Source organism: Neomonachus schauinslandi, chromosome 1 (assembly GCF_002201575.2).
Source record: "Neomonachus schauinslandi chromosome 1, ASM220157v2, whole genome shotgun sequence".
Classification (NCBI taxonomy): domain Eukaryota; kingdom Metazoa; phylum Chordata; class Mammalia; order Carnivora; family Phocidae; genus Neomonachus; species Neomonachus schauinslandi.
This window is the reverse complement of record NC_058403.1, coordinates 74626450-74654296: the sequence shown is the minus strand read 5'-3', so window position 1 is coordinate 74654296 and position 27847 is coordinate 74626450. Positions and strand designations below refer to the sequence as shown.

Here is a 27847-nt window from a genome sequence, read left to right as displayed (position 1 = left end):
CACATTGATTTGTGGATCTTGAACCAACCTTGCAGTCCAGGGATAAATCCCACTTGGTCGTGGTGAATAATCCTTTTAATGTACTGTTGGATCCTATTGGCTAGTATTTTGGTGAGAATTTTTGCATCCATGTATATCATAGACCTCTCCTCTGAGAGTCTCCAAGTTACATGAAGAAATAAAATCACCACTTGGGGACTATAATTTATCACACCTGTACTTGAAAAATAATCCCTCACCTATATTTTGAAATTCAGACTCTATTTTAATTAAACTCATACAAATTAGTTCCACTTATTATTCTAGGCATTGTGTTGGGCTCTGGTGGAAAACTGGAGGAAAATATAGTCTCCTTCCCTCAAAGAAATCACATACTAAAAAGAAATATGAAAATATTGATAATGAATTACAATGCAAAGCAAGAAGAGATATGTTTATAGAAGCAATTTATAAAGAAGGCTATGGAATTCCAAGGAATCAGTGGAACTTTAAAGGAGAAAATATTGTGCCTTCTAATAAATGTGATTTCTTTGATTCCTGCGTCTTGCAACATAGTCTATTCAATAATTGAAAAATCAATTTATAGATGTTATATGTAAATATTTAAATATAAATTTATAATAACATAGATACATAGCATATATACCAAATACATATGGCATCAATATCATAAATACATATAACCTATATTGAGGTTTCATCCTAACAATTTCTTCAGGAAGTATCATAAGAGGAGACTATAACTGGGAGATATAATCTATCTCACATAGCTCAGCTTGCAAGAAAGAAAGGGAGATTGGCAAGCATTTAATACCCCTTTGAAAAGATTTTCGCATATGAAGGCTACAAATAAGCTATTATAAACATTTAAAAAATTAGGGAATGTTGTTCCCCTGAACACTTCTTGAGAAAGCTGCTAGATGAGTTTCTTTGCATGACTGAAATGACTGGAGAGATATCATCACAAGAATTGGTGTGAGCATAACTGTGGAATTAAAGTGAAATGATGCTTGCAAGGAAATAAGTGCTACATGTTATGATTATACAGATCCATCTGACAACATAGACCCATCAAATATCTAACAGTTCAGGAACAATAGTGAGGATATTTACAGTTTAGAATGAGTTTTGATTGTTTCATGGCTGCTAACTGAAAATCAGGGTTCTCACTACAAAGAGTTGCTTGAAGACATGGAGAAGGAGGAAAAATAAAGACTACAAACTAAATTTAATGAATATTTTACTAAGGAATAAAAGAAAACAACTGAAACGAGCAAAGACCAAGATTTTCATATAAAAATATTACTATAAAAATGTAAAAAAAACCTTTCCTATAAAAAGAGCATAAAAATAAGACACATTAAAAACTTTATATAAAATATCAGCATATATAAATATAACACTTAAAATAGATTCTAAAAAATACTGATCATATTAATAAATGTAAATAGATGTAACTTGCCAACTAAAATGCAAGTATTTTCAGATTGTCTGATAAAAAAAAAAACCAACACTTTCCTGTGTTTAAAATACACAACTACAAACAAAGATATTTATAAAGGCTGGCAATAAAAGAATGGACAAATTATATCAGGAAAAATTAAATTAAAATAAATTATAAATAAATAATAAATTAAAATTTTAAAAAGAGTGCAACTATTTTTATCAAAGAGAACCCACAGGGAATGCTAGGAAATAGAAACATATTAAGAATAGGAGACTTTAATTCATTTTTTTAAAATCCAAGGCAGATTTTATATTTAAAATTTATAGAGGAAATATACAATATAATCCATAAAATAGAATTTGTAGATCTACTTTGAACCCTGAATTTCAGTAATAGAAAATATATCTTCTCAAGTGCATCTGGCATATTCATAAAATTTACTGTATCGGGGCACCTGGGTGGCTCAGTCGTTAAGCGTCTGCCTTCAGCTCAGGTCACGATCCCAGAGTCCTGGGATTGAGCCCCACATTGGGCTCCCTGCTCAGCGGGAAGCTTGCTTCTCCCTCTCACGCTCCCCCTGCTTGTGTTCCCTCTCTCACTGTGTCTTTCTCTGTCAAAAAATAATAAAATTTTTATAAAAAAAAAATTTACTCTGAGGTGACAAACCCTCTAGAAATTCTAAAGAACAGATATATTAAAAAAGCATTCACGGGGCGCCTGGGTGGCTCACTTGGTTAAGCGACTGCCTTCGGCTCAGGTCATGATCCTGGAGTCCCTGGATCGAGTCCCGCATCGGGCTCCCTGCTCGGCAGGGAGTCTTCTTCTCCCTCTGACTCTCCTCCCTCTCATGCTCTCTGTCTCTCATTCTCTCTCTCTCAAATAAATAAATAAAATCTTTAAAAAAAAAAAGCATTCACTAACTGAAATACAATAAACTAGAACTTAATAACAAAACCAGAAAACAAGAGGCACTTTTACCTAGGAAATATAAACCATATCGTTAAATAGCTGTTGGGTCAAAGAAGAATACAAAATAAAATTACACACTTTATTGAAAATAATAATAATGAAAATGTAGTATTGGGGGAGATAAAACAAATATCAGATAAAAATCATCATTATACCAATAAAATTAAAAAGCAAAAATAAAGCAAATGACACACAAAAAAATCTAGAAAGAACAACAAAATATGCCAAGAAAAGCCAGGGGCGAAAAATAAAGCAGAAACTAGGAACAATGACAAAAGTTGAAATCAATGTTTGTGAAGTAAAACATAGGATAAAAGAAATAAATGTAAGGCCATGTTTCTTAAATCAAGAAAAATCCAAGCCACTAGTTAACCTAACCTAATTAAGAAAAAAGTAGAAAGCAAACTCACAAAATTAGAAATGACAAGATGGAAACACTGAAATAGAGACTCTTTAAAAAGAAAACAACTTAGCTCAACTGTATATAAATAAACTGAAGACCTGGGAAAAAAGGATAAAATTTTGGAAAAAAATCCTTTATGAACATTGACCCCAAAAGAGATGAATAGTCCAATTACCATGGAGATTTTTTTTTTAATTTTAAAAGAGCAGGCCAAGAGAAAGCAGATCCAGATATTTTCATGAGAGAGATTTTACCAAATCTTAGGTTATCATATAATCCCATGGTTATTTTACCTTTTCAGATCTTAATAAACAAAGTAAACTTTCCAAGTTCATTTCCTGATACAAATAGAATATTGATCCCCAAATCACAAACATTACATTTTAAAAATAAAATTTTAGACTCATGTCATATATGAATATCAGTGCAAAAACTATAGATATGAAGTTAATAAACAGAATCCAGTAAAACTTTAAAAATATAACACATCTTATTGTGTTATATTAAGGGAGAAGCAATGTGACACATTCCTGGCTTATTCCAGGAATGTGTCATTCAATATTAGGAATTCCTTTAATGTAATTCATCCTATCAATAGAACAATGGAGAAAAAGCATGTGATCATATCCATAGATGGCAGAAAAGGCATTTGACAAAATTTAACATTTATTATATTTTTTAAAGTACAACAAAATGAGACCTGACAGATACATCCTTAATATGGTGTGTGTGTATGTGTGTGTGTGTGTGTACACCCTAACCCAAAGCCAGTATCTTACCTAATGGTGACATATACTGGAAATTTTACTACAGTGAGGAACAGGAAAACCATGCCCATTATTTCTACTACAGTTTAGAAACGCATTTAGACAAGAGAAAACATTTGGAGACATAATAATTGGAAAGAAAGAAGCAAAACTACATTTATTTACAAATGACAAGTTGGGAGCGGCTGGGTGGCTCAGTGGGTTAAGTGTCTGACTTTGCTCAAGTCATGATCTCAGGGCCCTGGGATTGAGTGAGCCCCCATTGCCTCCGCACTCAGTGGGGAGTCTGCTTGTGCTTTGGCCCCTCCCCTTGCTCATTCTCTCTCTCTCTCTCAAATAAATAAATAAAATCTTTTAAAAAACAAACAAAAAATAAAAAACAAATGACGAGTTGGAAAAACCAAGATAACTAATGGAAAAACTACCACAACAAAACCCTGTTGATAAAAATGCAAAGTGCATGAATATATAAAGCTAATAGCACTTGTATATACAAGCAGAGAGCAGATAGAAGATAGAAGACCTCACTTACAATTGTGTAAAAATAGGAAAATATCTAGGCATACAGCTAGTAAAGAATGTCCATCACTCAACCATAAAAAAGAATGAAATCTTACCATTTGCAATGACATGGTGGAGCTAGAGAATATAATGCTAAGTGAAACAAGTCATAGAAAGACAAATACCATGTGATTTCACTCATATGTGGACTATAAAAACAAAACAAATGAACAAAGGGAAAAAAAGAGAAAGGGAGATGAACCAAGAAACAGACTCTTAACTATAGAGAACAAACTAATGGTCACCAGAAGGGAGGTGGGTCGGGGGATGGGTAAAATAGGTGATGGGGATTAAGGAGGGCACTTGTGATGAGCACCAAGTGTTGAGTCACTATATTGTACACCTGAAACTAATATTACACTGTATGTTAACTAACTGGAATTTAAATAAGAACAACAACAACAAAAATATATGCTCATATATGAGCATATGAGGAAAACTATAAGAAAAATGCTAAAATATGAAAAGTAGATTTGAACAAATGGAGGCTCACACTGTGTTCCTGCAACAAAAGGCTCAAAAGCAGAAAAGATGGCAGCTCTTCTTAAGTTAAATTACAAACTTAACACAATTACAATAAAAAAAAACTCTGTTTTTTTTTGGATCTAAAGAAATTGATTACAAAATTAATTTGAAAAAATTAAAAACTAGCATAGATGGAAAAACCCCAAAGAAAGAAGAAAGAAGAGCCCTACCAAATATTTTAAAATATCATATTTTCCTTTCCATACAGTGGTATAATAACCCATGGGTGCATCGAAAATTAAAAAAAAAAAAAATTTTAATTAACAGAACAGAAATTCAAGAAATAGATATATTACTTGATTTAAAAAGCAGTATCAGATATTAGTGAGTAAAAGGATAGACTCTGAATAAGTGACCTGGAAATATGGAAAACAAAAGATAAAACTGATCCTTTCTCAAACTATATATTATGATAAATTCTAAATGAATTAGAGATTTAAGTGATAAAACAGATGAATCCATTTCTATGAAGAAAACATTGGAGAGTTCTGTTCAGAGAAAGAGTAGGTAAAATCTTCCAAATTTCTGGTGCAAAAATCCAGAAAAGTTCAGAAAAAAAATACGGAAAACTAGATACATTTGATTGATTACATATTTTTTGACATTTCCATGGCTACAGATATCATAAAGCAAAGTAAAAAGAAAAATATCACAGACCTGTACCTCTGAAACAAATAATACATTATATGTTAAAAAAAAAAAAAAGATAGTAGGAAGGGAAAAATGAAGGGGACAAAATCAGAAGGGGAGACGAACCATGAGAGACCATGGACTCTGAGAAACAAACTGAGGGTTCTAGAGGGGAGGGGGGTGGGGGTATGGGTTAGCCTGGTGATGGGTATTAAAGAGGACACGTATTGAATGGAGCACTGGGTGTTATACGCAAACAATGAATCATGGAACACTACATCAATAAATAGATAAATAAATAGAAAAAAAAACTAATGATGTATGGTGACTAACATAACATAATAAAATAAAATTTAAAAAAAGGAAAAATAATAAATTGGAGAAATGCATGTAACTTACATCAAAGACAAAGTGTTAACAACTTTAATATATATAAAGAACTTTTAAACATAGAGAAGAAAACGAACTAGTCTATAGAAGAATGGGGTAAAAATAGTTTATAAAAAAGAAATGCAAAGCATGCACAATCCACATAAAAAGATGCTACTCGTTGACATAAGAAAAAAAAAGCATTTAAAATTTTTCTGATCTGCCATTCTTGTGTGTGTTCAGTTGGCAAAAATCCATCAAAAAGACAAAAGAGTCTTGCCCTAGACCCACCTAGTATGTGGATTTTCAGGAAATATGGAAGACAGAAATCTTCAGAGACTTCAGGATGCCAAACAGCAGGAGTCAGACTATAGGATACTGCAAGATGAATAATCCAGTTTCTTCAATAAAGAATTACAAGGTTTTGAAGAAAAAGAAAGAGATGGAGAGGAAAGGGCATCCTAAAGATTAAAGCAGAATAAGACATTTATTAACCAGTCATATTTAAAAAAATAACTTTGTAAGAAACAATTGTGAATGTGAACAGGGGCTACTTGATGATTTTAAGTAATTAGTGTGTACTTTTAAATATGAAAATGGTACTGTGGTTACATTAAAAGTGAGAGAGATTCTCATTTAAAACTTTAACTGAAAGTATTTATCTTGGACTTGCTTCAAAATAGTAAAGGAATGAGAATGGAATGGAGGAAGCAAGATTTGCCTAACTGGTGATTGTTGACTTAGAATGAGGGATGCTTGGGAGCTTTTTGTATGATTCTATTTGGCAGGTGTCTGAAATATCCCATGAGAAAATGAAGGGAAAAAAAAAAAAACTACACAATGAGAGAAATAGCAGATTAGATCTGGCCAAACAGTAAATGAATTCATCATATGAGAAGGCTAAGGAAATGCCTTCAGAATATATCAAAAGAGATGGAGAACAGAATGAGAAATTATAACGTATAAATCAATCTAATCAGAGTTTAGTGGGAACAAATAGAACAGAGGGAATCACTATTTGAGGAGATGATGGGTGTTTTTCAATAATTTTCCAGAAGAGGTAAAAAAAAAGATAATTTTTCATATTCAGCAGTACTAACAAATTTTGACTGAAAAAACCAATACTGCTTTTGAAAGTTTAAGTGGATTAAGAACAATTATTCTGTGGAGGGGAACTCATCTAAGAGATGGTTTACAGGCGTGAACATTCTTGTGAGGCATGTTCTTGTGAGGGCTTAATGCATGGGGTGGGCTTAATATCAGATACAGATAAGAAGCAGGATAAGAAGTGAACTTGGGAAGGAGATTTGGTGCCACACAGGAACACCGTGTTCCAAAACTATGTTCAAAAACTGCCATGTTCAAAAACTATGCAAAACCCATATAAACCCATTCAATATCTCTGAAGCTAGACAGTGACGGTCCCATCCAACGTATACAAAGCAAGAATGGATTTTAGTAGAGTAACTGATGATCTTCGGTGGTCAAAAATCAGTTTTCGATTTCCTTTTGTTCTACCTTTCCCTTCGCTTGCGACTACTTCCAGAAGTTAGAAATGAGTTAAGTAGAACTAATACATTTGCACAGTAGTTTCCCCATGAGCTTGAAAAACTGAGGATTTCCCTTAATCTAGACTTTTTACCTTGCTTCACCTCTGGAATTAAGAATACAGAGACTAGGCTTTTCTGTACTCACTGGCATAGCAAAAAAAGTGAGCTTCAATGCCAGGATTGTTTTATTTAGAATTTATTTAGAATGATGTATACATATTAACAATTTTCTTATGTAGATATAAGTTATTTATGCATTTTATATTTTTATTTTCAATAGTTGATGTTTTACTCTTTCAAATTAAATTCAAAGGACACATCTTGTGGGTTTTTTTTTTTCAGGATTTATTTTTTTTAATAGGGATTCCTGTTCTTGGTCTCAAAGTAAATATTAAATTTGGTTTGTATATTAAGAAGGTGGAAAAAAAAAAGAAGGTGGAAAACAATGGAAAATAATTATGCTCTTGCATAAAATAGTTCTCTACATCTTAAGTTTTAATAGAAAAACAATTTTAGATTTTTTTCAAAGTGTAATGATAACTCAAGATTAAAGGTTAAGATTTTCTGTTAACAAAAATATCTTTGTATCATTGAAATGTGTATAATAAAGTGACAGGACAAAAATCTGCATTTTCCCATATTTAGTATAAAAAGACAGAGTTTAAAGTTTTGCACTATCTTATAAATAGAAAATTCATAAAAATTATAGTAATCTTGCTTGGGAGAGTCATACATAAGGTTATTTGCTGCTCTTTTATCATATTTGAGACAATAGCCTTGGTCTACCAATCCAGGTACCTTTAACCTCTTCCCTATTTATTTTTGAAATTTTCACAAAATTAAGAGTTATCATATTACTTTAACATGAGTGTGCACACTTTCTTTGTTGCTTATAAACATCTGTAGTTTTCATGTGTATGCCATCAAGTTTTATCCTTCTCAGGCATGCATTCTCTACCTTTTCATATTCACCCACAGTAGGGCATGGGTCCAAGATCCATTTTCATACTGTAGGCCCAAGATTTCATTCATCACTTAATCCTGGGACTCATAAGCTTTTTTGGGTCATGGGCCACTTTGGTAGTTTGGTGAAACCTACGGACTTCTTCTCATATTATTGTTCTTAAGTAGATAATATTCATAAGAGTTCAAAGATTACCAATGTATAGAAATAGAATTATCAAAAAAATTAAAATTAATTAGTATATAACAACATATATGCTTATTTATTAATATATAAAATAACAAGTTCTAAGAGACAAGTCTAAAAAACAATCATTTCAAATAGTTCTAAACATAAAAGCAATTTCAAATGTGATCTGAATGGATCTGTGATTTCTATTTGTAACAAAGGTCTAAGTACTCCTAATGTTATTGTGATTTGTTCCCTGCATTCATAAGTGAAGGAATTGCTATATTTCAATTAGAGGGTAATGAAATTGAAGATGTAAAATTTTCCCATCACATTTATGGATCCCTGAATTATATTGGTACATGACTCCACATTTAAAAACTCAAACTTTCAAGCAAATGACACTCATTTTATTTTCAATTTTTGTAAAATATTCAGAAAAGAAAAATTTTACACTCTGCTTTTGAAAAACTTCGTAAGAGATGGAAACAGAAAGATGAATGAATAGTTGGGTAAAAATAAAAACAAAAACAATCATTAAAAGATAAACAGAGCAAAGTCTATGTCAGATCATACTAAAATGAAGCAAAGAACCACCTCTTGGTTCCTATTTTGTATGATGCTTAACTTTTTTTCTACCTCAATTTGACACCAGCTTCATTTTCAAATGGATGTGCAAATTAATTCTCAGGGCAAAGTTAACCATGCTTTGAAGTCCAAAGTATTTTCCTCATTCAGTCCATTTGTTTAAAGCCTGCAGTTAATGAATGGTTTTCTCATTATGCAAATAAAATGAAGCAGCTATGATTATATCCCTGGCAAAAGAATATCTACTGTGTGAATGACCCTTTAACATTAGAAGATGCTAATAATTGGCCTGGAATTTCTCTAAAAACTGTTTTCCCTCACTCCTCACGCAATGCTGAGAATAGCTGTGGAAAAGAAAACAATACTAATACTTTATTTATATTTAGTCACTATAAGCATCTTCACAACTGTTATTGCTTGAATTCTCTCATTAATATCTTGAGCTCAGCATTATTGTGTCAGTCGGAGTTTCTGCAGGAACAGGAAGTACATTTGAAATAGGAAAATTTGAGAAGGATTTGTTCTCAATAGTTCTAGTAGAGGGGAAGAGGGGAATCGAAATGGATGGCGCAACAGCCTGAGACACAGGTCTAAAGAGATAAGGAAGGGAGAAGTTTCCAGAAGTCAGAGAGACAATCCTGAACAGTCAGCTGGGTTGAGAGAAGCAGTGATCTTCAGTTGGGGGAAGTGACCTGGCAAGGGAGAAGGCAGGGGGAATTATCCTGACCTCACTTCCTCTGTTCTTCTAGTCTCTTTTCAAGGCTGCCTATTGCCTAAACCAAACCGAAGCCAGAAAGCAAAGGAATTTTTATGTGATCCAAACACATAGCCTCCTGGACTGGAAAGTCAAATGAGTAAAGGCAGAGATTGACTCTGGCAAGCGAGATGGAAGATACCCAGTGTAATTATGGCACATTGCACAGATCAGGTCAATAAACTTTCCTCCAGTACGTTGTTATTATAACCACTTAATTCAAAGAGAAGGACTCTATGCCCATGCAGTGGTATGATTCAAGTTTCTCCTCTCCCCTACTTAGGCCCCATTCAAGCTATAAAGCTGCAATGGGAAGGGGGTTGCTTGTAGTCAGTTTATCCTCACCCCTTCCCCTACTACAGTGGGCTGCGTTCTGCTTCCCTGGTCTTGGGGATGGCAGTGCAGAGAGGTTAGGAAAAATCTGACTTGACTGATACTATTATGCCCTGGCTTTACTGCTCTCTGGTCTCAGTAAATGCTCAAAGCTGATTCCTTATCATGGGATGTTTTTTGGAGTCATCACATAACCCCCATCGGGAACATTGACATAAACATCCTTGCTTCCTGCAATGTTTCTTCTCTAGTAGGTCAGTTTGCCCCTCATCCTCATCCTCCCTTCCCAACTACTTCATTTGACACCAGCGCCAGCATCCTACTAAAGTCGCCTCACCATCACCCCTGGCAGCAAGCCCGTCAGGGAAGGTGCCCTTTATAATGAACCTAGGCTGACTCTACCCACGTGCTTGCTCTGCATCTGCTCCACAGAAAACCCACCCCCCCCTTTTTTTTTAAAGATTTTATTTATTTATTTGACAGAGAGAGACACAGCGAGAGAGGGAACACAAGCAGGGGGAGTGGGAGAGGGAGAAGCAGGCTTCCCGCTGAGCAGGGAGCCCGATGTGGGCTCGATCCCATGACCCTGGGATCATGACCTGAGCCAAAGGCAGACGCTTAACGACTGAGCCACCCAGGCGCCCCGAAAACCCACCCCTTTGATTCCGGTCACTGAAACTGAAGCTGTTCCTTATGTCACCATCTCTTCATTCTTGCCCGGAGCGATCTCTCACAGCTTCTTGCTCTTCAGATTTCACTGACACTATTCTCTCAAGCCTGTCTCCTTCCAAGGGCATATGTCAAGCCATCTAAGTTGTTTTCTTGAAGCCACCCCCCCCACCCCAGAATATGAAAGAGGAGGAAAAATACCACTGTTCTCCAATAACTCATTCCACGGAAATTCTCCTTCTTCACCTACTCTACATCTAACCTTTTATTGGACTCAAGTTGAGAAAATCAGTTTTTAGGAAACCCCTTTGCAAAACCTGCATGAGTCTAGCATCTCACTTTGGAGTGCCAGAAGAAATACTTGCCACCTACTTCTGTTTTTCCGCAGCTTTTTGAGGCCACAGCCAAAACAGACAGAAAAAAAATCCCATTTTAACATTCTGGTATATATGTTTGTTTTTTTTTCCTAATCCCTATAACTCTCTAAGAAGATATTATTATCCCCATTTAATTTGCATATTTTCAGGGAGATAAAATGATTTTCCTGAGATTGCCAGCTAGAATGTTAGATTGTTTAACTCCAAATCCAATAACTTTCCAGGTAAATAGCTGCTTCTGATGAAAAGATTAAAGTTCTGCGTGAAAAAGGCACTTTTCCAAGGCCCAGAACAACAAGGTTCACTTAGAATGTATGCATTAAATAAATATTTTTGGAAAAATTATACCAATGATATATGGGTTTCTATCCTAAGCCAGACATTAAATTCAGACTACAGTTGAGAATAGCAGTTGCAGTTTCATTTTGTTGAATATGATTGCCCTTCTTGATGACAGTCCCAAAGACTAAAGGTAAAAATCCTAACATTTCATTTTCCTTTCTAATTAATTGGGAAGCAATGCTAGAGACCTAGGCCAACCTAGACATCTCATGATTTTTGCTATTCCTTTCCAGCTCTTATTTGGTGATGCCCATAGGAGGTAGTTCAAAATGGGCTCCATTTCAGAGTGAGAAATGCAGGAAAATGATTCAGAGTGTGGTGTTCTATTTCCCTACTTCCTTCCTCCTGGTTGAAAAGCCTGACTGTATAATAGGAAATGCTCTTAAGCATAATCCGGGGCCATTGTTCCTCGTAACTGCTCTCTATTGCTGGCCTCTCATCACTGCATCTCAATACCACAGACTGAGACAGTCCCTTTGCCTTTGCTCCCTACCCTAACTCATATATGAATGAGTTTAAAACCTTCTCCCAGAAGTGGCAATACTTAATTCCGTGGATAGGCTTTGATATGTACATCACCTACCCCCAGCCCCAAAAGAAAATTCTAGAAGACATTTTTGTGTAAATCTATTTGCTGGGTAGAAGTTCTGAAAGTTTCATTAGACCCTCACAGAGGTTCATGAGCCAAACAAATGAAGATCCCTTATGCCTTATCCTAGCACTTTGCAGCAATTTCCAAATCAAGCATGCCTATGTTACTTTACAGAAACTTCAGTCTCATTATTTATTCCAGTGTTCATGGTTTGTTTCTGCCCATTCCTTGGGATAATACTTTAGAAGGTGACATTATGCTTAGTCAGCACCATCATCATAAATTTAACAGAATCCATTTAAAATTGAATTACTACTTTGAAATAGAATTCCAGAAGTCATACATCAACTTTCTGCTAAGCAAAGTAGCACTTTCTTCCATCTTCCTAAACATATCCCATTTATTAAGCCTCAAATTTCCATGTAGAGGAACTCCAGTTAGGGAAAGACTGCTTCTTGTCCTACCCTAGATTCACTCCCTTCTGGAAGAGAAAGCAGTCATTTATCTAATAGGCCAGTTATTGAGGAAGAGTTGAGCATGTTTCGTTGATCACCTTTCTTCCTGTCATTACTTGATAACCATGACTAGTCATATAAATTGGTCTAATCCAAGCAGGAAATATAAAGAAGCCCTTTCAAATGCAGGTGTGAAGCCACATCCTATGTTTATCAGATCACGAATAAAAATTAGATTTTGAGGGCGCCTGGGTGGCTCAGATGGTTAAGCGTCTGCCTTCGGCTCAGGTCATGATCCCAGGGTCCTGGGATCAAGTCCCGCATCGGGCTCTCTGCTCCTTGGGAGCCTGCTTCTCCCTCTGCCTCTCTCTCTCTGTCTCTCATGAATAAATAAATAAAATCTTTAAAAAAAAATTAGATTTTGATTTCCATGCATTGATCATAGCGTATTTCTCTATCGTTTCTGAATGTGGACTCCAGGGGAAAAAGGGACATTGTGTACTGGCCCCTAAAAACTACATTATCATTCAGACTTAATATGGTCCTCCATCCTAATATTCTGGAATTTGAATTTAAAAGCCTAAATGTCTGTTTTAAACACAATTCTGTGGACTTTGATGATTTACCTTTTCATTCTTTACAGGGCTTTGCTGAGTCCTTCATTTTAGTCTGTCCTCACAGGTCAGTCCTTCCAAGTTCATATAGTTGTAGCTGTCCTCCTATAGTCATTTATTCTTCTTTTTTAAAGTTTATTTGTTTATTTAAGTAATCTCTACCCCCAGTATGGGGCTTGAACTCATGACCCTGAGATCAAGAGTCACATGTTCTTCTGACTGAGCCAGCCAGGCACCCTGTCATTCAGTCATTTCTTAATTCTATGCCTTAATTATAAATTGTGAAACCAAGACTGGGACCATCATTTGCTTTATTGTTTCCACATGCTCCATAAATTCTTTCTGGAACCCCCAAATTAGACGTGATCTCTTCTCTTGTGGAATCCCAGAGCATTTTTAATCTCATGGTATTAGATATCTACTGCTATGTGGGCAGGTTACCCAACACTTAGCAGCTTAAAACATTAATAAATGTTGATGTTCTCACATAATTTCTGTGCATCAGAAATCCAGAAAACTTTTGCCTGAATGCATCTGGCTCAAGGTCTCTCTAAGGGTTTCAGTGAAGAAGTTGGCCAGGGCTGCCGTCACCTGGAGGCTATACCAGGGCTGGATTATCCATTTCTAAAATGGCCCACTCAACATGGCTGATGGCAGGAAGTCTTAGTTCCTCACTGGCAGTTGGCAGGAGGCTTCAGTTCATTGCTACATAAACCTCTCTATGGGGCTGTTAGAGTGTCCTTAGGAAATGGCAGATGACTTCCCTAATGTGAGTGATCCAACAAAGGAGGGTGGAAGCTGCAATATTTTCATGACTTAGCTTCGGAAGTCACACAGTAATCACAATATACTGGTAGTTACAGAGATCAGCCCTGCTCAGTGCAGAAGGAGACTGCATTATGGTGGTATTATTGGGGTTCATGTTGGAGCCTGGCTACTGTACTCATCTAAGCTGTATAGTATAATAATTTAATTACATATTATACTAATCTAAATTACTGAACTACTTAAGGGGCGCCTGGGTGGCTCAGTCAGTTAAGCGTCTAACTTCAGCTCGGGTCATGATCCTAGGGTCCTGGGATCAAGCCCCTGTTGGGCTCCCTGCTCAGCAGGGAGCTTGCTAATCCCTCTCCTTCTGCCCCTTTCCCAGCTTGTGCTCTCTCTCTCTCAAAAAATAAATAAATAAAATCTTTAAAAAAATAAAAATAAATTATTGAACTACTTAAAAGGACATCCTCTGTTAACCATTACTATATCTTCCCTTTCTGTGTATTACTCAGTGTTACTGGAGTGGCATGCCCTTGTTGACAGGGCCTAGCATTTTATTGCCCATTTAAGATGTACAGGCAAATCAGACTGTTGTTTTTAGGGAACATTCTCCACACTCTGATTCTTAGGTTTCTTTCCTTGGAACTCAAAATCATAAGCAGGATCAGTAAAAGTTGTTGTTGTATCCAACAATAGGGGAAAAAAAAAACCATTTACGTTTGCATGAAATAACTATTAAAATCAATGAAGTTCTAGTCCACAAAATAAGCCTTAAAATGTTTAAAGCTTTGGTTACTATATGGAACATATTTTCACAACATGATATAATTAAGTAACAATAGGATAACCAAAAAAGAAGGTGCAATCCTCAACTCATTTCATGAGAATGCATTATCTGATCACCAAACCATATATGGAGAGAACAAGAAAAAATTATAGGAAAACTGCATTAATGACAACAGGTACAAATTCCTACAAAAAAAATTAACAAAACAATTCCAGTAATGTATTAAAAAGATCAATACAGCATTATCATGTTGGATTCATCACATAAATACAGTAAAAGTTTCATTTGCTTTGGAAGGTCAATTAACAGAGTTAATAGAGTGAAGAAGTAAAGCCACATCATTCAATAGATGCAGAAAAAGCACTCAATAAAATTAAGCCGCTACTTATGATCAAAATCACTGATAACTAATAATAGAAATAGAAAGAAACTTTTTTTTTAACCAAGTAAGGGACACCTATTAAAAAACCTACAGCACATGTTCTTAAATGGTGTCACAACAACAACAAATCCAATAAACTATGCAAGGTCTTTATGGAGAAAATTACAAAAATTTTTGAGAGGGCATGAAAGATAACCTAAAAAAAAGATCTTAGATAGTAAGATTCAATAGCATAAAGATTTCAATTCTCTCCAAATGTATTTATATCCTAGATTCAATACAATTCAAGGTAAAATTGCAAAAGGATTTTCCATGAAACTTAATAAGCTGAATCTAATGCTTATAAATAATTGAATATGAATATAAAAAAAACATGACCTTTGTCTCACTCCATAAATAAAAATATAATTTCAAAAGGATTAAGAACATAAATGTGAAAAGCAAAACTACAAAAAGAATTTAGGATGAAATAGGAGAATATCTTCATAACATTGGAGCAGAAGTCATTAATAAACAAAAAGTAAAAATACTGATAAATTTAAAAACAACATTAAAGATTTTCATAAAAGACACAGTAAAGAGAGCCACAAATGGGAGAGGATACTTGCATATAGCTGACAAAATCTAACATTCTGAGTATCTGTAACCCTCCTACAAATCAATATTTAAAAGGAAAACTAACTGGGGTACGTGGGTGACTCATTCGGTGAAGCGTCCCATCCTTGAATTTGGCTCAAGTCATGATCTTAGGGTCCTGAGATTGAGCCCTGGGTCAGGCTCCAAGCTGGGCATGGAATCTGCTTAAGATTCTCTCTCTTCCTCTCTTGCTGCCCTTCCCCCACCATCTCTCCCCCTTCCTCTCTCTCTCTCTCAAAAAAAAACCCAACCAAACAAACAAACAAAAAACACCACAGAACAAAACAAAACAAAAGAAAAACTAACCAATAGAAAACAGGCAACAGACTTGAACAGACACTTCCAAAAGAAGAAATCCAAGTAGCCAATAAACAAAGGAAAAAGGGAGAAACTTATTCAGAGGAAGCAAGTTAAAAGCACAGTGAGATAAAATTACAAATGCTTGAAATCTTGCCATTTGCAGCAACGTGGATGGACCTAGAGGGTATTATGCCAAGCGAAATAAGTCAGAGAAAGACAAATATCATATGATCTCACTCATTTGTGGAATTTAAGAAACAAAACAGATGAACATAGGGGAAGGGAAAGAAAAACGAAAATCCCACATTGCAAGGGCTGGCCTAGATTTGAAACAATAGGAGCTGTCATACTCTGCTCTTGAATATGTAAAACGGTACAACTTTGGAACAGTCTGGCTCTGTGCAATATAATTAAGTATAGGCATAGCTGACAATTGTACTTCTAAAAACACACTTGAGAGAAATCCTTAAACGTGCATTAAAGGCATCTCTAAGAAAATTTTCATCTGAAAAATACTAACGACAAAAAAGAAAGTAACTCAAATTTCCATCAGTGGTGGAATGTCTGAATAAGCTGTTGTATATTAATACAATAAAATATTACACAGCAGTGAAAATAAAGAACTGCAGCTGTATATCTCAACATGGACAAATCTCAAAACAAAATATTTGCTGAAAGAAGTCAAGAAGACTTCATACAAGATTTCTTTTAAATAAAATTTTAGAACCATCTACACTAAACAAGAGAGTTTTGAATAATAAATAGAGATTATAAAGAAAAGCAAGGGTATAATTAAACCAAAATTTGGTCTACAGATTACTTCTGGGACCAAGCCATGAAAGGGATGCAATTTGGAAGCAAGAGCAACTGGAGAATTCCAAGGTGTTGGTAATATTCTATTTCTTCATTTGGTGCCAACAGGAGTGTTCATGTTATTTTTCTTTAAACTGAACATAGGGGTGCCTGGGTGGCTCAGTCAATTAAGCGTCTGCCTTCAGCTCAGGTCATAATCCCAGGGTCCTGGGATTGAGCCCCGCATCGGGTTCCCTGCTCAGTGGGGAGCCTGCTTCTTCTTCTCCGTCTGCCTGCCACTCTGCCTACCTGTGTGCCCCCTCTCTGTCAAATAAATAAAATCTTAAAAAAAAAAAAAACTGAACATAGATAAATCTATAGGCTATTTTGTATGTGTGAAGTGATTTTTTTTTCTTTTTTTTCAAGATTTTATTTATTTATATATTTGACAGAGGGAGGGAGAGAGAGAGAGAGCACAAGCAGGGAGAGCAGCAGGCAGAGGGAGAAGCAGGCTCCCCGCCAAGGGAGGATCCCGATGTGGGGCTCGATCCCAGGACGCTGAGATCATGACCTGAGCCGAGGGCAGACGCTTAACCGACTGAGCCACCCAGGCACCCCTGAAGTGGTTTTCAATAAAGCATTTAAATACACATTTTCTAACTGTGTGTTTTAGAATGTAAAAATTTTTTCAGAAACTGGATTATCAAAGAATATAAATGTTTAAGAAATCCTATTTAACACAAGAAGTGTATTTTAGTGTAAAGTTTAAAGTTGTATTTAAAATAATCAATCCATTCTCTTTATTAGTTTGGCAGATATTTTGTATCCTTAAACTATTTCAGAATCTTTTAAAATGGAAAAGGTAACATGGATATATAATAAAAGCCATGTCAGACCATTATTTGGTCACAAGAGGGACTAGATAGTCAGAAAGTACAGTTTCCCCCTTTGGTCTTAAGAATATTTCACTGTCTTAACATTTATGTTTTACACAATGTTTATTCCTATAAGAGTATGTGTTACAAGTGTGGTACTGTGATATATATTTCATTTCAGCAAAAATCTTAAGATAAATACTAGTTTGCCATTTTACTTCTAAATGGATGGAGACTATAGAAATTATTTAACTTACTGAGCTATGGTCATTTTTTTTGTTTAATTGCTTTATGGGAATAATTGTTTTAATTTTGTATTCGTGCTAAAAATTTTAAATTCTGAATGGCTTTTCACATATATTTATTTATTTTTCTTATTTGATTTCAAGATACATGTGAGCACTTGAAACCAATCCCAAGTTTTAGAAAATGAATCAAAGTAATTATGGATCTATGGCTAGAGCAAAAACATTCATATCCACTTGATCCGTGGTTTTCAAACTCTGCTCTAAGCACCCTTAGCTGTTTCTGGAAGCTCTTTCAGGGACCACCATATATGGAGAAGAGCGGGCACTTCTTTACAGGGACAGTTCTTCACTTAACATTTTAAGTATTGATCTCTTTTATAAAGCTTTTATTTGTAGAAATAGTAAACTACAAATAGTTTGAAAGCCAATGGACAGGACTGATAGGGAATAATAGTAGAATCAGTTAAAATGTGTAAAATGATTTCAGGTGTGTTACCTTATTAGCTTTTCTCAGGCAATGCATGTCTCATTCATCACTGTATCCCCAGTGCAGAGAAAAACTAACAATGATTGTGCATAAAGCAATCAAATTTACTTAAGAAATAAGTGTTAAATAAACAAACTGGTCTGAAAGGTAGAACAGGTATTATGTAAATCTTACCAAAAAGAAAGAGAAGCTCAGAATGACAACAGTCCTACAAATGCTTACACTATGGATAAGTAGAAGAATCAAATAGAATCTAAGTCTTTCATATCCTGGTTCCTAATCAAATCTTGGGGAAAGAATGGAAGGAAAGAACATGGAATGAGGGAAGAAGGAAGGAAAAAAGAATTTATTTTGCTTTCCACCACTACAGCTGCCTCTTATTTGCTTGAGCAAAAAAGATCAACAGTAGGAAAGAAAGAAAAAATGCTATTTTCATTTATTTTACCTTTATTTTTGAAAAAATGAATTAGTACTCTTTTTTTAATTTAAATTCAATTAGCCAAGATATAGTACATCGTTAGTTTGCATTAGTACTCTTAACCAGTAAATGTTCTGCTCTAATTTATAAAGATGCATGAGACCATCATACTTTCCTTTAAGAAAGCAGAAGTGTTACTTTTGCTGCCATCATCCATTCCCCAGGTGCTTTGAGAGGTCAGTTCACATGTGTGACACCACTTTTCTTCCCAGCTGCCATTTCCTTCCCCTTCTCACTAGTCCTTTAAACACCAGAAGGGGTTGGTTTTTCACTTTCTCTTCCTACATGTCTGGAACTTCTCCTGAGCACTCTCCTCCACCCTGAGGTGGCTTCTATCTTACCCCTTTCCTGGAGTTCTGATGGAGGTAGTCAGTAAAGGAATTGAAAGGTTCAAGGAATAAAAGATCATAGCAGTCTGATTTTTTTTAATATATATCAACAACATTACCCTCAGGCATAAGCTCTAAATCACACAAATATATTCATATTTTATTGCTATGGTAGTAACTTACCTGAACTTCTGGACTTACAACACAAATTTATTATCTTACAATTCTGTAGGTCAGAAGTCCAATATAACCTCAGCAGTCACCATATGCCAATCTATACAACTTTTCTCAGCCTCCTTTCCAATTAGGTGCAGCCATATAATTGACTGTTAGCCACTGTATAGCCTCTAAAATTCTCCCTGCTGGCTGCTCTGCACTCTCTTTTGCCTGATCTGCCAGCTGGCTATGGAAGAAGTCAAGAAGTCAGCGGGCTGCACTCCTTGGAGGCTCTAGAGGAGAATTCATTTCCTGCTCATTCAGGTTGTTGGCAGAATTCAGTCCATTTTGGTTGTAGGACTGATGTTCTTATTTTCTTTTGAGAACTTCTAGAAGTCACAGCATTCTTTTTTTTTTTTAAGATTTATTTATTTGAGAGAGAGTGTGTGCATGAGCAGAGGGGAAGGGGCCGAGGGAAAGGGAGAGAGAGAGAATCCTCAAGCAACTCCCCACTGAGCGCAGAGCAGACATGGGGACCCTGAGATCATGACCTGAGCAGAAATCGAGAGTCAGGGGCCCAAGGCTGAGCCACCCAGGCTGACTGAGTCACCCAAGCACCCCTATTGTTCCTTGGTTCTTGATCCTTTCCTCCTTCCTCAAGGCCAGTGATGGTGGGTTAAGTCCTTCTCAGAGTGCAGCTCTCTGACCAACCCACTCTTTTTCAGTCATCTTCCACTTTTTCAGAGACTAGACTAGATTTGGCCTACCCAGGTAATCCAGGATAATCTTCTCATCTCAAGGTCCTTTTAATCCTATCTGCAAAGTCTCTTTTGCTAGGTAAGGTGACTTACTTATGGGTTCTGTGGATTATGGTGTGGACATCCTTGAGGAGACCTTTTTCTTACTACAAGAAAAACAACTGCTTAAAATAAAAGTCTATAAATTATGCAAATAAAATAAAAAATATAAGAGGTATTTTTTTCTTTTTTCCAAAAATAATTATTTATAATTACATCAGAATACCTAAGCACAACTGATATGCATACTTCCTACAACTCTTCATCATTAATTTTATGCTAATATTACAGATAGCATGTTTCTCCTTTGATTATCAAGTTGAAAAATATGCAGTCAATGTAGTACCAAAAAAAAAATCCAGAAGTACAAACGATAGACTTCACTTAAAAGGGTATGTTTTTCAGAAATTTGAAGAGTAGAGGCAGAGATATGGCTAGGTTAAGGATAAGCACTAAATATTTTTTTTCCTGCATTTTCCCCCACTGATCAAACTGTTGTCTAGCAGACATCCTTTTAAGATCATATATATGATGCTATCTGCATTGACTAGCAAAACTAAGGGCCAACCTTCTGAATCAACAGAAAAGAAGGATGAATTAGGTAAAAACAAACAAACAAATAACATAACATGGCCCTGTTCCCTGTTCCTACAATATCATTTGGGGATAAGCTCCAAATCAGGTTCATACCTATTTTTATCATCTCTGTCTACATAGTACTAAGCACAGTGCGTGCATATATAAAGCATTAAATAAATATTAATTACCATCAAACTTATTGTTTTGATTACAATCAAGCAGTGTTTATGGAATGTTCTATGTGCAAGACACAGTAATAAAAATACCCCATTTTTCATTATTCTCTATACTTCTCAGAGCTTTTAAATCAATTATTTACCTAATAGTGATATGAGGAACACTGATTAGACCTGGTAGTTAAGGTAAAAACTTGGTGTCAATAAAAATGAGAGATTTTTTTCCTCCACTTATTGACATTAAATCATTACTCATCTGAGAGTACTTAATTGTAGGTTTTTGAAAGCAAAGGCTATGTTTGACTTATCAATCCCAAGACAGCCACAAAAACATCCTTACATAAAAGTTACATAATAAATGATAAGAAAAAATCATACTGAAGTTTTCATTCATTTTTAGTGCTTAAATTGTATAGTGTATATTGACAATCTAATGCAAGTAGTTAGAACAGAAGCTATTCAAAATATTCTGAAACAAATCTTTTCAATTCTTTAAGCTGCTGAAAACTGATTCAGTTGTCTCTATCTCCATTAAGACTCAAAACTTCTCATAGCTCCAAGGCCAGTGAAAGTTATGTTCTGAGAGTTCTGGGACCTCCCCTATTAGGATTTTGACTTGGTAGAACTAAGGGTTGGCAATAACAAAGCAAATTAAAATGCTTCTTTCTCAAGAGAGAATTTACAAAACATACAAGCTGGAAGTTCTCTTGTTGGATTTTTTAAACTTCATTTTAATAACGAAGCTTATTTTTTCCAAATAACATTTGGCACAGAGAATATATAACAGACATAGACCATTGTGTACAAAGCTTCTCTGGATAAAATCCGAGTGAAGACATGAGAAGCACACTTACTCCACATTCATCAGCACATTTTCCTCCCCCAGAACAATTCTTCCCTGGAAGAACCATTCTGAGTCAGAGACTGGGGAAAACCACTGACCTAGTGTGTCTTTCATTAACAGAGGAATACACCAACATTTGAAGAGAGAAAGGGACTTACCCAAACTAAACACTTAGCAGATTGGTATGCTGATAAGACCTGGCTTTTCATCAGCGCTGTTTGATTCTGGATAAGTAATTTAATTTCTCAAAGCTTCAGATTCCTCAGATATAAAGTAGAGGTAGTTATACTCACTTTGACAGATGTTAAAAGAATAAGAGATAGTGTCTGGCCCGTGGTGGGTGCTGATGAATGGTAACTATCGTGTGTATTCCAACTCCCAGAGAAAGCCCCCAGATCTGCAAGAAATAAAAGAGCAAAAATCATTAATTGATAACTTTAGCTTAAAAATATTCACCTTGGTTTGTTTCAGGAAAGTAGTAGATCATCCAAAAAGGCGATTTGGTACCCCGGTGGATCGGATTGGTGGAAACCGTCTCTCTAATTCCAGAGGCTAATTGATTCCAACTGTGAGTACAATTTGAGTATATGCAGGCTTCTGATTAACATCTCACAGTGGGCTCATTGATCCATCTTGATTTATAAATTTCCCTTTTATTTTCCTAGCTTATAAATTCACTGCTTCAATTCTTCTCTACTAAATTAGTATATTGAGGCTAAGTAGCTTAAATGACATTAAAGAAGCAAAGGAATGTCCTAGATCTACTTCACCATAAAATAGATTCAGTTATTCTCACAGATTCTTATATAATTATTGAATATTAATATGTGAACAATGGTTCAAATTCTAATTGACGTAATAAATCACCTTCATACTATACATAACTGTGTAGTAATCCCTCTATTATGAAGAAGACACATTTCGGTGACATACAGCATTTTGTTACCAATAACTACATTCCCAGATTTATGATAACACGGAACATAAGAGAGAGAATGGTGTAGCATAAAAAGTATTAGCCCATGGAATCAGAACACCTAATCCAAATCCTAGCTCTGGCACTCCTTCGTTCATTATCCTGTTTCCATATCTTATTTCTGTACATCTTGTACATTTAGATAGTAACATAGTAGTATTTTGAGAATTAAATTAGTTGTATATTGGGCACACAAGACATGCAAGTGATCTTAGATTACAGTTCTGAAAATTTACTCTGTGCTGGGCCCTATACTTAGTGTTGTGCACATACTGCTTCATTTAATCATCCTGTTCCATAAAGTGGGTCCTATTACTGTCTCCAGTATCTTGAGAAGTAGTACAGTGTAAGAGGTAAAAGTGGCACCCTGGAGAGGCCTGTTTTGTGGGTCAAATCCCAGTTCCTCTATCTGTTAGCGGTGGGACCTTGATTAAGTTCTGAAATCCCCCTCCGTAAAATGAGGATTCTAATAAAGTTCAACCACATTACATTGTCCAGAAGACTAAAGGAATTGATACACATTAAACATTTAGAATAGTGTCTGACATGTAAGTGCTCAATTATTATTATTATTATTATTATTATTATTATTATACAATATTGTATATTATATGGCATTGAGCTAGTGATATAAGTAGCATTTAAATCCACAAAGTTTAAATTCTGAGCTTATATTTTCAAAAGTATATTTAGCCATATATATTATATATTTTAAACATGAAATGTTAAACATAAAATCTAGGCAATATATTTTTTCTCAGGAAAACTTACAGAGGATTCATCCTCCCTCCCAGATGAGACAAACTGGAACTGTTTTGACAATTTCAAGCATGACTTTCATGCTTTTTATTTCTCTCAGTATGATCCTTAGACCAATGATGCAGAGTCCCCTAAAGCATCACTTAACCCTGGACCTCTCAATTTAAATCATACCAGTTTGTTCTCTTCATCAAATGCCCTAAACCACAATGAGAAGTGAATATTTTACCTCAACTTTCTTATTCTCAGAATGACTTAGTTAAAAGAAATTTTTTTTTCTTTTATGGAGCTTTGATCGATGAAGTTCTGAGGTTACTGAATGTCCACAAATATAAGAGGACTTAATGAGTACTGTGAAGAACAATGCATTTTGAGCAGTACCATCTTCAAAATGCGGATTGAACTTTATGTCTAGAGATATACCAAGTATGGTCATTCTTCAGAATTGTTAAAAATCACCACATTTTATTTGAGTAGGATCTAACTAATTGCTATTAAAAACCGAGTAACTCCTTGAAATCAGGATCACAATCCTCCAGTTTCTTGATGTGTTGAGAACATTCTGACACTGAGATTAAAACAATCAAGTTTGATTAGTTTCCATATGTACTCTATTACCTTGGACGCCCTGGATTATCACCCATTCTAGTATTTCTGAATTAAACCAAAACAGGTTATGACTTAAAAAAAAATCATGCAGGAAACTCATTTTCATATAAATTTTCACATGAAGTTTTAGACCATCTAAACTCCAGATAGCCACTAAACTATGGAAGGGTATTTGGATTAATATAATGTTTCCTGAATCACTATGGGTGAAATCCAAATTCATATATTATGTCCTTGATTTAGTAGGCTATGGTGAGTATGATAACAACCACTTTCCTTATTATTAAAGTTTCAAGATAGTAATATCACAAAAGAATAGGTTTAGAATAAAACTTAACATCATGTATTTTCTCTTTCCCTTTTGTCAATCATTGCAGGTGCTCCGGTCAACCATTAGGTTTCTATTCATTATTTCCTGCCACCGTGACCAAGATTTTTCAGATGCTTTTTTACTTCATCATGTGAAGTTTTATGTTTTATAGTTTATGAATAATAAAAAAACATAAAAAATATATGTCTAATTTCCATTTAACTTTTCAAAATCCTTTTCCGGTATACTGTTTCTTATTTTTTGGATTAAGTCACTAAGTGATTCAGGAACATAGTCTGATTCAATCCAACCCTTTTGTTTTGTTTTGTTTTTTACAAATGAGGACATTGAGTCTGTGAGAGGAAATTGATTTGCTCAAAATTTTACAGGCACTCAGAGCAAGAGCCAGAGCCCAGGTCTCTGGATGTCTAGGCCAGCGTTCTCTTCATGACCTATAACATCCTCAGGAGGTTAAGTTGTCATTGCTGGATGCCAACTTCTCGGCTTACACATTTCTAAAACAAACAGAGGCAATATGTTAGACTTTGTGAAAATCTTTGTTCCACTTCTGTGGGAGTTAATGTATACTCTTTTAAAGAAGTTTTATTTGTGGGTTTTCACCTTCTGGGTTTCACTATAAGTCTTCACACTAAAAGTGAAACTAGTTCTAATCGTGGAAGTTTTGCATGGTTTGAGTTTAGATCTAGATATAGCTGCTGTATGTTACCTAGTTTCCAGAACAAATGTTAACCTCTTCTCAGTATGTGTTTTGGAAAGGAAGATAACCTGGTATTTGCAACAATGTCTTCCTCAAATCACTAACATATTGGACCACAATTTTGAGTTTTTTTTATAGGCATCATCTCTAAGCAACTCCAATTCAGAGAGGGATTTTGTCTGAGGTTTCACAGCTTCTCTAAGTGGAGTTAGAAAGTTCTAGGTCTCTGCCATTGAAACCAGGATGTCTTCCTGATGAAATTGGGTAGAAATAGGACTACTAATTATGCTACGCCTTGCTGCCACATGCACTAAGACTTTTAATAATGTAAGGCACATGTTGCTTATTACACTGACAATTTTTTTTAAAGATTTTATTTATTTATTTGACTGAGAGAGAGAGACAGCGAGAGAGGGAACACAAGCAGGTGGAGTGGGAGAGGGAGAAGCAGGCTTCCCACTGAGCAGGGAGCCTGACGTGGGACTCGATCCCAGGACCCTGGGATCATGACCTGAGCCGAAGGCAGACGCTCAATGACTAAGCCACCCAGGCGCCCCGACAATTTTTTTTAAATTTTAGACCAATATTGATGCACTATCACTCAAATATATTAACAGAACTCTCAAAGAGCAGAAAAATCATATTTAAATGCCAGTATTGTGATTGGTCCCTTTAAGTAGAGCAAAATTTATAATAAGTATCAATGTGTTATCATAGCAATAAACAGAAAGTTAATAGATTTTCTTTATTTTTTTTGTATGTCATGGCAATGTCCTTGAACCATGATTGAAAACTGAAAAGAAGTAGAATACAGCAGGTACCCAAAGAAAGGAACTGTGGCTTGAGCATAAGCACTGGCTTATACATTGAAGATGTCCTTTTTATTGTGTTTTGATCTGAAATTATCATTTTGTATTATCGTCTTTGCAATCAAAATATGTCCCAGGGAAAAAAGCTATAATGAAACATGATGTAGAGTTTTAGGTCTTCTCAATTGAAGTTGATGGTATTCCCCTTATCTATGGAGCTCTCAGTAGCTTTAACAATTTCAACTTTCTTTTTCCAGACACAGCTTCCTCCGGTGAAATGTCACAGAAACATGGAAGATGCTCCAGTGAAGTTCTTTACATTCATTAATGATTAAACATTTAAGGAACTGACCTTCTGCAAATCCTTTCCACAGTTTGAACTGCAGTCCATCACATCACAGTACTGTTATAACTTCAATTAAATTATGCAGACCATTTCAATGCATGGATGTTTTTTTCAATATATATTTTAGTTACCAGGATTGGTTACCTAGCTCCAAACCTTGCTTTTCTAAGAAACAATCAAAACACACTATACAATGAAATGCTTTCTATATGCATTTACCATTTACATTTATGAATAATAACTGAAGATTGATTTTTTTTTCCGTACAACTTAGGTACAATCTGTTTGCTCATTATTGAGGAACAAGGAAAGACAATGCTGTATATGCTCTTTTAAATATTTGACTTCTCTTATATCCTTTGTGAGCCTCTTGGGTAATAATTATGAAATTAGGCTTCTTTTAACATAGTCCACATTTCAGTGAGGCTCAACCAAATAAAACATAGCCCCAGTTCCAGAAATAAAAGAAGAAAGATTTATAAGAAGGAAAAAAACAGCAGTAATGAACCCATCAATTTTATTCTTCCAAAGAACTGAGAAAATACTTGTAGGTCAGAGCATATTGACAAAAGTAGGAAATAAAGGATATCACTCATTTGTCAAGTTTGGAGATCTCATGTCCCCTAATAACTTTTCTTTTCTCTAAATTACAACTGGTAGTTAATTAAGAGCAGCAGTGGCTAATTATGAGAACAACCACATAGGAGTAACAGATGAAATTACGGGGAAAGGCAAAGAATCACTAAGTAGTAAACCACTAGAGCAGTCTGGGGCTCATTAAATACACATAATTTTAGCACGGTACTTTTTAGCACAGTATAATAAGCCCATCATCTTGATGTTACTGACTCACCTAAGAAACTGTTTGATTGGTTTCATATACTGTATTTAATAAGGCGGTGAAAAATATAATATGTGTAAGAATGATTTCTTTAAAATGATTCAAATTATTTTTAATTGATCTACCAAAGCATAAAGTGTCATGTTCTGGAAAGTTCAGTTCTCAACAATAGCTGTGATGTTACTGCAACTTAGGTACAAAAGCCCATTATGCATTGGGTATGCTTTCAAAACACAAAGATAACATTTCTTGAACCAGACATTTAGCACAAGTTAGCAAAAGTTCATAAAGCCTCTGGAAAACACTTCTTTAAACCCTGCTAATCACTGTCAACAGACCTGATACATTGGAGGAAAAACGTTTGGTCAGTAGGACAGATGTTTATTTTAGCATAAAAAAGGAAGAATATTATGAGAAGGTATATTCATATCACAAGGGGAGAAAAATGGATAGTTGTTATTTTTAACTAAAAAATGAGTAAATGTATGATTCAAAGAATAAAATGAACTCAAATAAACATGTATATGAACATGTTTCAATGAACATGTATACTTAGAATACTGAGTGGCTTTGTATATAAATTCTTAGTTTTGGGGAAATTTTTCCAACTGCTGAAAATCTTCAAATTTAAGTTTAGGAAACAAAAAAATAAATGAATGATTCTGTTAATTGATACAACACTGTCAACTTGACCACTACAAGGCCATTTGATAGCCCATGCCAGGCAAAAGGACAACCGATTTGTCATTATTCACAACTTAAACCTTA

At 35.1% G+C, this 27847-nt stretch overlaps 1 protein-coding gene across 1 annotated transcript in view; it reads left to right on the top strand.

Moving 5' to 3' along the window:
• OSTN (osteocrin) overlaps window positions 1-22267 on the top strand; it is a 28920-nt gene extending 6653 nt beyond the window's left edge. Inside the window, exon 3 of the mRNA XM_021692628.1 lies at window positions 22183-22267. Coding sequence (XP_021548303.1) covers window positions 22183-22267 — 85 coding nt within the window. The remainder of the gene's footprint in view (window positions 1-22182) is intronic.
• The last annotated feature ends 5580 nt before the right edge of the window (window positions 22268-27847 follow it).